The sequence below is a fragment of the Genypterus blacodes genome, unplaced genomic scaffold, assembly GCF_046128005.1.
Source record: "Genypterus blacodes isolate CSIRO-AG114 ecotype Tasmania unplaced genomic scaffold, CSIRO-AGI_Gbla_v1 ptg000054l_1, whole genome shotgun sequence".
Classification (NCBI taxonomy): Eukaryota; Metazoa; Chordata; class Actinopteri; order Ophidiiformes; family Ophidiidae; genus Genypterus; species Genypterus blacodes.
The window spans coordinates 993,357-1,003,958 of record NW_027466866.1 but is presented as its reverse complement, the minus strand read 5'-3'; the positions used below and the strand labels follow the sequence as shown (position 1 = coordinate 1,003,958).

At 43.7% G+C, this 10,602-nt stretch overlaps 2 protein-coding genes across 3 annotated transcripts; both read right to left on the bottom strand.

Moving 5' to 3' along the window:
- Positions 1-2,095: 2,095 nt before the first annotated feature.
- Positions 2,096-5,078, bottom strand: ptger3 (prostaglandin E receptor 3 (subtype EP3)). Its single transcript, XM_076151381.1, has 2 exons — positions 4,151-5,078; positions 2,096-3,415 (listed from the first exon to the last, which is right to left on the bottom strand). Exons 1-2 carry the CDS (start codon positions 5,003-5,005, stop codon positions 3,101-3,103), a joined length of 1,170 nt encoding a protein of 389 aa, XP_076007496.1. The 5' UTR covers positions 5,006-5,078; the 3' UTR covers positions 2,096-3,100.
- Positions 5,079-6,211: 1,133 nt separating this feature from the next.
- zranb2 (zinc finger, RAN-binding domain containing 2) lies at positions 6,212-10,305 on the bottom strand. Of its 2 annotated transcripts, none has more exons than XM_076151331.1 (10): positions 10,152-10,305; positions 9,510-9,589; positions 9,318-9,426; positions 9,133-9,215; positions 8,971-9,047; positions 8,692-8,832; positions 8,417-8,610; positions 7,966-8,025; positions 7,297-7,446; positions 6,212-7,093 (listed from the first exon to the last, which is right to left on the bottom strand). In XM_076151331.1, the coding sequence occupies exons 1-10, from the start codon at positions 10,205-10,207 to the stop codon at positions 7,036-7,038; spliced, it is 1,008 nt and encodes a 335-aa protein (XP_076007446.1). In that variant the 5' UTR covers positions 10,208-10,305; the 3' UTR covers positions 6,212-7,035. The 2 variants fall into 2 exon arrangements, with proteins under 2 accessions (XP_076007446.1, XP_076007447.1); XM_076151332.1 differs by having other exon boundaries at positions 9,537-9,589.
- Between the last annotated feature and the right edge of the window lie 297 nt (positions 10,306-10,602).

Here is a 10,602-nt window from a genome sequence, read left to right as displayed (position 1 = left end):
GAAGATGGTGTCATAGCTTTACATTATGTAGAAGTATGTCACCTGAACACACACACACACACACACACACACACACACACACACACACACACACACACACACACACACAGCTGTGTTAAATCATGTGATAGCCCTCATCTCAGAGTATGAACCTGTTCGCGCACATGTGGCAACATGCCTTTGATGTTTGTCCGTTTGTTGCATGTTTTCTGCAAAACATCACTATATTATATTGACTTACTATATTGGCTGCTTCATCGTTGATTATTCATGTTTTTAACAATCAAATAAGGGGCACTGGCTCAGTTTGAGGGTCTCTTTGTACATAAGTGCTCATTTGCTCACCAGTCTTTCAAAGAGGTGAATTATAACCACAATACACTGCTTTCTAAGGATTTAAGATGACATAAGTTATACAATTGTTAATGATTAACGCATGTAATGAATATTTAAATACTGTTTTTCACAGTTGCAGGGAATGTGGTAGATGTTATTGTGTTGTGTTATCTTTCATTCAATTCCAGAAATCTCCTCATGACAATTGACGGATCAGTTCATGAGCTCACCAGTGAACCAGCTGTGTTCATTCATGATGAGCCAACTGGCAACGCTGGATTCTCGTTATATAACTCTAGCAACCTGCCAGCGCTGGGAGCAGGACTTAAGTGTGTAACTGTTTACCCAAATGGTCTGTTCCTTAAACAAATAACAACCTTAACAATCAAAGCATTCATGGTGCGTTTGGACCGGGTTTACATTAAGACATTAAACTCACAGAAAATAACCATTAAAGACCTTCTTTGTTGCACATTGCTAGGCTTATAATTTCATCACTTGTGACTGACTTGTTTGTGTTTCAACTCGACATTAAATTTTCACGAGTAAACTCCGATGAGGAATCACAGAAAGCATTCATGATGAACCTTGTGCAGGCCATTACCAAACCCATTAACTGCTGAAATGGATCAAGTTTTCCATCCACAGGGAATAACAGTTATCCTTCCATTTTCCTTTCCAATTTTGAGCCACGCGGGCAACTCATAGGATAGGAAAGGGACGTGACCAAGCCAGAGCCTGGAAAAGTCACAGCTCAGTTACCTTAATAGGATGCTACACTGTGGTATAAGAGAGGAAAGCCCTCAAAGTCTCCTGGGAAGAAATCTGAAATAATTACATGACATAAATCCAATTGTAATCTAATTGACTCTGGTTGAGATCGAATCTTAAAAATCATCCGTGGCCCACAACAGCTTGCGTGCATTAATATAATCACTGTGGTCACTGTATGAACGAAGCCCTGGTTGGTGTTTCCACGTACTATAGATCGGCTGTGACGTCAGGGGAGCAGATGTTTGGACTGAGTGTTCTGAATACAGAGAGAGCTGAACTCACTCAAGCGTTCATTAGATCCAGTGCCCATCTTGTTGCTTCTGCTATCCTCATTGAACAACTCATTGATGCATTAAGGAGCAAAAAATGAAAACATCATCAAGACAGGCTCCTCAATCAATACAAGACACGAACGACATCTGCTCGGCCTGGTTGCCAGACAAACACTAACCAGTGACACGGAAACAGAAAACGTACATGTTCCAGATGGCTCTCACAGGCAGCGGTATGATATGATGTAGGGGTCATTATCACTGAGCTTTGTCAGGTCTGAAAGGCACGAGTAAGACGAAGCAACATACGAGAACACCACGCATTAGTTGGATCCATATTGATGGCCGACGTGGTAAGATGGGTGATTTGTGGGGCTGACATGTTGCTAATTCCATAACTAAGTCACGTTCAATTACCCATGACAAATGTGTCCATCCATGCTGGGATCCCCTTGATGAAGAAGCTCAATCTGTCAATACATCTGTTGTGTACAAATCAAACATACATATTTTAGTTGTCAAGCTGTACCATCATTTCTGAAGAACTGTACATATTAAAGGGCACAAAGATCTGAATATTAGGCTGATAAAGAGAAAAACAATGTAAGCAAACAACACACACCTGCAGCGGTCCATAATTTTTCTGCACCATCTTTCTATAGTTGTATTTACTTAACTATCAAAAAGAGTATGTCCTCTTTTTTCCTGCAAACTTTGAATACACTTAACTTAGTGTGACCCTGTTATCCATGTTTTTGTAATATCAGCCACCACAAACGCAAACTTTGGCTTTCACAAGGGGGCGGCCTTGAAATTCTAAATCATTCTGAAAAGGATTCTGCTCAGAAAAATAGCAAAGGAAAGTAGCTGTTGTGTTAGAAATGAAAGCTTTCACATTCCACAGTCCTGGCTGCCAGGAGGGAGGAACGCCACATATATTTTCACATGTATCATAAAAGCTGTACATTAGGTAGCATTTTCCACATTTAGCACAGAAACAAGTTTCTTTTCGACAAAAATCAATAAATAATTGTACAATCATCGTGAACATTGAATGTAACACTCTACACTTGGCTACAGTTTTGCTTTGCATTGTATAGAAGATACAACGCAAATAGCCACTAATCCTTCCTTTGAAGCAAAAGGTTACATTTCATGTGAGATATGAAAAGTTTCTGTAAAACTGGTTTAAAACAGTTTCTTTCTTAACTTATGCTTATTCGCAAAATGCGCTTTGTCCTTTGTTTTGTTTATGGCTTCAAGTTGTTGCGAGCGGTGATTCAGTTCAGAAAGTGAGAGTATGAGATGCACCGTTTCCATCAGGTCAGGTCAGTTCAGTCATTGTTATTCAAATGTTTCAATAGAAGAATTACACACAACATTCTCGGGCCTGTGATATTACATCTAATGATGCAGTGTTCCTGGCAACTGCACTGCTGCCTAATCAGAGAGGTGACGTGGTCATGCGTCCACATGCTGGTGTGGTGACTTTGAATGGAATGAGTTCTAAGCATAACAAATGGCTCCAGACTCTCTTTAACGCAGCAACAGAGACGACTCTGTCTCCGTGTTGCACAATATCCTTCTGCGGATGAAATGGAAAACAGTTTAATTCCAATTCCTTTTCCACAACATCCGAAACAATAGCCCTCTTCACATCCATCCAATACGCCCCTACTTCTCAAAACAGCCACTTCCTGTTTTATCCAAAGGTTGATCTAACTCGTTTGTGGTGTATGAAGGCTATTGCGGTCTTGATTCTGCTTGTTTAGAGCATCCAGGGCCGTCTGCGTCTCCTTCTGGCCATCTATGGAGCAGTTGGTCACGGCGTTTGCCACAATGCAGAACTTGCGGAGGAAGATCTCCCTGAGGAGCAGGTAGACCCAGGGATCCAGGATCTGGTTGAGCGAGGCGAGGCGGATGACGGTCAGAAAGAAGTCACAGTCTAAACTGACACTCTGGCTGGAGGCCTTGGCTGCTGACTTGCAGTAATGGGAGGATACTTGAGTGAAGATCATCCTCACCATCAGCACCTGGAGGGAGAGGCAAGCACAAACTGATCGTACCAGCAGAGGCAACCAAGATGTCTGAGACTGAGAAACATCATAGGTTGTGTTATTGGTTGAAGCATTCTTCATTCTACCGTCTGCAATGTCTTTCTTGGATCATCTCTAGGGACAAAACAAGTACATCCTATATCCACACCTTGGTGCTCTACCACTTAGGTGCTCACTCTGTGCCACCATTACAACCACAGGCTAGTGGCTTCTATTTATACCTTAAGCGTGTCTATTAAATATGACTGACTATACATGATCTCATAGCGCCGTGAGCAGACCCCTAAACAGGACACCGCTAAGTGGATTGCTCCATAATGGGAAACGGCATCAAAGGATTCACACACTGGGAAGCTTAAATGTAAGTATGGGCTGGTGTGTGTCTGTGTAAAGTATATAAAAGAGACAGAGATAAAGGGTGTGTGAGGGACTGGGAAAACTGATAAAACAGCAGAAGACAAACACGACAATAACAAACACTTAAAGCTGGCCAATAAAATGTGAATTATGAAAGTGGCGGCTTTCATCATATTGGTGGGATGGGAGCAACTGTCACTCACACACTATCTGAGAGAAAACAAATCAGCAGCCTGGTGAAATATATGGATTATTGTGTGTACTATCACCTGAGTGGAGTGTGTGTCGCATCTGATCATGAATATAAGCAACAGGCACCAGGCGGTAAGACCTGTAAAGACTCTCAACACATACCAGCAGAGGAGACCAGCAGATGAGCAGGACGCACATGATCCCTAACAGCTGCACGACGGTCTCCGTGGTGAGTCTCTCCCACTGTTTTGAGGACTGAGACGCGCCAGACTTGGTTTTGCAGCGCAAAACTAAGCCCCGGATGGTCACCACGTTGCAGGAGAAAGTTACGAGCAGCGAGAATATCCCAAGTACGGCGAAAGTGATGGAGAAGAACATGTTCCCAGGCACGTCTCTGTCCCCGGTGCTGATGAAGCACCAGGTCCCGGGCCACTGGAGAGTGTATTTCCCCACACCTACGACCGGCAGCAGGGCGAATAATAACACGAGACACCATATGAAGGCTAGTGTCTGCTTGGTGACGCTTGTTTTCATGTGATTCGAGTACCAGTGCGGGCTTGTGATGGCCAGAGCTCTTTCGATGGCCATCGCACTGGCCAGGAAGAGTGCGCACAGGCCGAATGTGGTCATACACACCCCAAAGAATGCGCACAGGTTGCCTGATTTGTCGATACTCTCCCATTTCAGCTCAGCCAAGTAAACTGATATGACTATTGGACTCGTTAAAAGCTGCCCGAACAGGTCGGTCAACGCCAAAGATCCAATGCAGAGCAAGAAAGACTTTTTCCTCTTGTTTTCCTTCCTTCTGTATGAAATATACACCAGCAGCAGAGCCAGTGAGTTGCCCACCATGCCTGTGACCATCATAGCAATTGGGAAACCGACGGATACAGATCCACAGCTGGCGGTTTTGGTGACATTGCCTTCGCGCAAAGCTTTGGAGACGTTCGAGCCCAGCATCTCTCTGATCGTGTTGCTCCTCCAGTTATCTAAACACGAACAGCGGTCCGACGTCATCCTTTTTGTAGGGATAAGCTTATATAAAACCCATATCCACCGCGTGTGCCCGACATCCTCCCCTGCTCCAATCTGCTCCACTGAGCGCTGTGCGTAAAAGCGCGTCGGGTCTTTTACGCACAGGAGGCGGGGCTACCTGGACGCTGGCCCCGGGGGGACAAATGTTTATGGCTCATGGATAAACGCGATAAATTTAAAACCTTTTGAAGACTTTCAGGCTTTTTGTGGTAGATGCGGACCATGGAGCTCTGACTAAGGGTTAGTTTGTCCTCCCTTGGCACTGTAAAGAACACTGTACATGCGTCAAATGATGATTAAACACTGAGTGGAGTTTCTAAGATAAAATAGAATAGATGGCCGGACTTTAAACTACTGTAGACATATTACACATCTCTAGAATCACCTAAATTTACTTTTTAATCTACAAAAGTAGCAGATTTTCCTGGTAGTGCTTAAAAGCAGCACAAAACAAGACAGGCGAATGAAGAATGTAATAATTTACAAAATAATATTTATTATCTCGATTTCACTCACTTATTTGAGCCAGCTGAAATGTACAATACGCCACTAAATAAAGTTAAACATAATAAACCTCTTGAGTAGCGAACACCTAATGCTCCTGTGGTCGTTTTTTTTATAGTTTGTACTCGCAACAGCACATTTTTTTCGTCAAATAATAATTTCTATTTTTCGTGTTATTTTATATAACCTATGTGCTTTGTACATACAGTAAGTGTGGATATGAATGTTCTACTCTAAGCATTAGGCAACACCTCTCCCGCCTGAATTGCACCTATAGTGTTTAGGTGTTGACAAGCGCCACCTGTTGACCAGAAACAGAATGGCAGCGGAAAACTAAATTACCTGACAAGAGTTTATCGCTGATAAACTGGTTTTATTCTTCAATTTAAGACAAAACACTCTCGCCACGTTGTAATAGCAGGAAAGGAGAGACGTTATACAGTGTTAACCGGCTGTCAACTTGGCTTTGACTGACAGAGTTGCCGGGTGTTCCTGCAATGACGAGGCGGAATTTGGTGAAGCCTGTGCTCTTATCCAACATGACACGTTAAGGGCTCATCAGCAGACATTTAAACGCTTTAAACGGCAGTCTGGGTCAGCAAATCCTGACTATTTGCAATACAATCCGCAATAAAAGCCCTTAATTCCCTATTATGTAACAGCTTCAGGCTGGTCACACACACAAAAGGTATTTCGACAGGATTTTATTTACATGTTGTGTACATTATTGTTCATATTCCACCAAGAAGAATACTGAATTGCCAGTATTATGTCCACAAAGTACACCATTTGATATTACTGGACTAATGTGTTGGAATTCCCCCGGCAACATGGAAAAAAAATAAATCAAAATTTAAGTTTAAGAGGTGATCTTTAGGCCACGACTGTGTTAAGAAAACAAAAATGACACGTTTTAAGTGTTTACGCTGAAATGGCCATTTTGTTAAAACAACAAATATCAAAACGTATGAGAAATACTTACCTTCAACTCAAAAAATAAAATAAAATGAATCGGTAAATTCAAACTAATCAAAATTCAGCTACATCTGCAATCTAAATGATGACAAAAGTTACTCCAACTTATTAAAGATCAAAACTATATTTTTTTCCTCCTTCCCAATTACGCAACACCAGCACCTCAGGGTCTCTTCCTGGGCCCACAAGACATTTAGTGAACTCACAACTGCCCCAGTGTTGAATGAAACAAACATAATGCCGGGATGATCAAAAGGCAGAATGAGTTTAAAAATGGGATACAACCTCTTCACAGTATATCCGATGTTCTTACAGGACCAAACATTTGTGTTTATTGGACACCTATAGTTACACACACTGGGCACAGACTGGCATGTATGTGGCTATAAGAAAGGAAGTGTGTAATGTTATGTGACCCTTTTCTATTGAAGGAAACAAGGAGGTCCTATGAGACTGAACTTGATACTGATCGATTGTGGTTTTGTATATCACAACATGCACTTTGTACTACGGTCCCTTTCTTTCTCTTAAGGTTATTTCTTTTTTGAACTGGAGCCAGAATGGGAAGATCCAGAGGACTGGCCACGGCGCCTGAAATCACACAAAACACCATGGGAAGAAGGACAAGGTCAGACAGCTTCACCATTAACCTCTGGCTAATGCACAAGGTCACAGAAAAAAATAGGACATGGGGAAATTGGGAACATATTTCTGTAATCTGAATCCCGTAATCAAGGCGATGAAGGGCTAACAACAATCAGTACGCCATTGTGGTATTCCACAGAAACCCAAACCTTTCGGACGAAAGTGATCTAGAGCGCCTTCGTTTCCTCCCTCCAGATGAGGACCTGGAGCGACTGCGCTTGGGTCTCCTCTCAGGCGAGGAGGAAGGCGAGCGGGACCTCTTCAGAGGAGAGGAGCCCTTTCCAGACCTGGAGCTGGATCTTGTGGAGGGATAAACCAAGCACCAAGGTCAGTACGGCAAGGGCAAGTCCTAACCAGTGAGGGTATTTATCAAGCTTCTCTGAACAAGGGGAACAGATCTACACTACAGCAATGACTTTGATCTAAGAGACAATCTTAAGCACAATTAACTGTTCCCCACATGACATTAACTATACAATGAATTTAGCTAATTTTAAAGATTGTAAAAGCCAGCACAACGTCTGAGAGATGCTTGATGAAGACCCTTGATGTCAATTCAGACATGTGAGATACTGCAAGGTTCAAATTCCAATTTTGGGGTATTCAAAGTCAAATTGTAACATGTGCACCATTCATAGTCAGAGCTCTAAAGGTGGAGGAAACATCTGCCTTATGATTACAAAGCAATGATCTGAACAAGCAAACACCACCAAGTCTGCGGTGGAGCAGGTCTAACTAGGAGTAGGATTACTTTGTGGAGGGTTGAGCCCCGACACATACGCTCTCTTAAGGGAGAGAGTGCATGTCACCTCATTCACCTGGAGTGAGACCTCGAGCGAGAGCCTGATCTGGAGCTGGACGAGCTTCTAGAATGGGACCTGAAAGACAAAGAAGATGTTTTCCAATATTTTTCTCGACTGCCAACGCATATGCACCATCATGAGCTGCGCTTGCGAATCTGGAGGAATACGGAGTGAAGCTACACATCCATAATTCATCAACCAGAGGGCACCGCATAGCTCTATCAGGACGGAGCCGGTGAACAAAAATAAGTGCGTTACATTCAGGTTAAAGAGTACGAACGCCAAATTCATTGCACCTACTTATTAACACGTCAACAAAAAAAATACACAAATAAGTCATACGCCACAGACAAATCGGAGACAAATCATCAAAACAGGACATTGGTTTGATGTGGATCAGTAGGAAGGAAGGTTGAGCTGATACTGACATTTTGCCTGGAGTTACCCTTGACCTGTACCCTTTTACCTGGACCTCGACCGAGAGCTGGAGCTGGAGGAGCGCGAAGACGAGCCAGACCGGGACGAACCAGAGAGGCTGTCCTTCTTTGCGGGCTTGTCGTCGGTGGCAGCGGCGGCGACGGCAGGGGCAGCGCCCTCTTCTTCGTCGCTGGCGTTCAGGTCGTACTTTGAGAGGTCACCGTCTTCGTCGTCATCATCGTCCTGGAATTCAAAATGTGATTTAGTTTTGTAGGCAAGTTGAGTTCTTATTTTTTACTTTATGGCTCCAGGCATGAATCTTACATCAAGTTTGTATTTAGAAAGGTCGGCATCTTCTTCATCTTCCTCTTCCTCTTCCTCCTCTTTGGGAGGTGGTTTTTTCTCAACTTCTTTTGCGGAAGGTGCGCTTTTTGTTCCACGAAACTTTTTCTTTTTCCTACCAAACTATGAGAGACAAGAGAGTAGATTCCCCATGAGCACAAATAAACAGAGTTCATGACGCAGTATGATTATTCAAGTAGAGTCTGAATCACACACACGTATATTAACTCCTCCTCCTCCTCCTCAGCAGACAGGACTCACCTCATCATATTCTCCATCAGATTCCTCACGTTCAATGTACTCCACATTCTCCCGTTCATTGAAACCTCCACCATAACCTGGAAACAGCAGAGGAAACACATTCAAAACCTCTTTCTCTAAAGGCACAGCTGCAACCAATGGACAACTCTAATCTGTGCTCACCTGTTCTCTCTTCAAGCTTGGCATATTTGGGAGTGTTACACATGTTGCACTCTGACCTCCGGGCCCAGTTCACATTGCCACATCTTGACGGGAACAGAGAGGGGAAACATATATTCAAATTAGAGGTTTTGTATTTGTAAAATCTGTAGAGCTAAAAAAAAAAGCAGCGTGTTCCGGTTTCATACGTTTTACACTGCCAGTCGTTTGCGCTGAAGAGGCCTCTGCTCTTCTCAGCCAGAGTTTTCCCAATTTCTGTTCCTCCGGCCTTCATCATTTTCGCCTCTGTGGTTTTCTCTGTGGGAAATAGAGCAAAGGCCTTTAGTTTGGGAGTTTTCCACGATTTGAAATTTGATAGATCAATAAGGATTGTACACGACCTGAGCTTGCTTCCATGCAGGACTCACCTCTGCCACATCTGTTGCAACTCGTTCGTCTTGCAAAGTTCACATTGCCACACCTGCAGGAACACAACAGCATTCATCAGTATGGGATGCTACATCTATACTATCAGCATTTTTCATGTGTCACCACTCGCTCCAGGGCTGAACGCACCCAAATAACAGGCCTGTGCGGTTTGATCCTCCTACAGCTGTCACCTTAGATGTTTTCGAACGCAACCCGATACACACGGTGACTTAAGTTGGGCTCGTAACTCCCAAGACACATTAACTTCGGTAACGCTGCAAACACCAGCGAATGAAACCGCGGAAGCTAAGGACACGTAGCTTGTTCGCGTTTATTTAAGTCAGCACACAATCACTTAAAAGCGCATTTCCAATTCCATAATTGCCATGTTGTGTTTGATTTGGGGCTTGAGTAGGAAAGTAAACACGGGGTTGCGGTGAGCTACTTACCATAGCCGCCTTTAGCCGATCTAAATGGTGATATTATAGGGCCTAGCTACGTTACAGTTAGCTTGGTATGCTAGCGCGGGCAGTAAACTAACCAGAGTCCCGTTCATTTAATCCGATAACCGGAGTTTACGGTGACTATCTATGTTGTGTTTGAGGTGCACTTACTTTTTATCGGGACAGATCCAGTCACCGTCGCTCACTCGAAAACTTTTCCCGGACATGCTGGTGCCAGTTAGCGTCGTTAGCTCGCTGGCAGGCAGGCAGGCAGGGTGTGTGTATTCGTGTGTATGTGTGTGTGTCTGTGTGTGTGTGTGTGTGCTCACACAATGCAGCAGCGCAGCGCCGCCTCCTCCCTGATGCCTTCACGTGCTCGGCGCTGCGCTTCGTTCTCAGCTCGGAATTTGTAACGACACAACATAGTCAAACGTATGTGGACAACCTTTCTGTTTTGGGGCTTCCCACACGTCGTGGGGCCGTTTTCCGCGGTTTTAATTAAGCTCCTTCGTCCACATTAAGGGAAATATTAATGCCTCGACAGACAATGCTGTGCTTTACAGTCTGAGAAAGGCTCGTATAAGAGTATTTTGGAAAGATGGGTGTGGAGGAATGTGACTAT

Coding starts and splice junctions, on each gene's coding strand:
- ptger3 (XM_076151381.1), bottom strand. CDS start 5,005: ATGACGTCGGACCGCTGTTCGTGTTTAGATAACTGGAGGAGCAACACG. Junction 3,416..4,150: donor TCTGCTGGTCTCCTCTGCTG/GTATGTGTTGAG, acceptor CTCTCCCTCCAG/GTGCTGATGGTGAGGATGAT.
- zranb2 (XM_076151331.1), bottom strand. CDS start 10,207: ATGTCCGGGAAAAGTTTTCGAGTGAGCGACGGTGACTGGATCTGTCCC. Junction 9,590..10,151: donor TGGATCTGTCCCGATAAAAA/GTAAGTGCACCT, acceptor GTGTTCCTGCAG/GTGTGGCAATGTGAACTTTG. Junction 7,094..7,296: donor AGATCACTTTCGTCCGAAAG/GTTTGGGTTTCT, acceptor GTGTGATTTCAG/GCGCCGTGGCCAGTCCTCTG.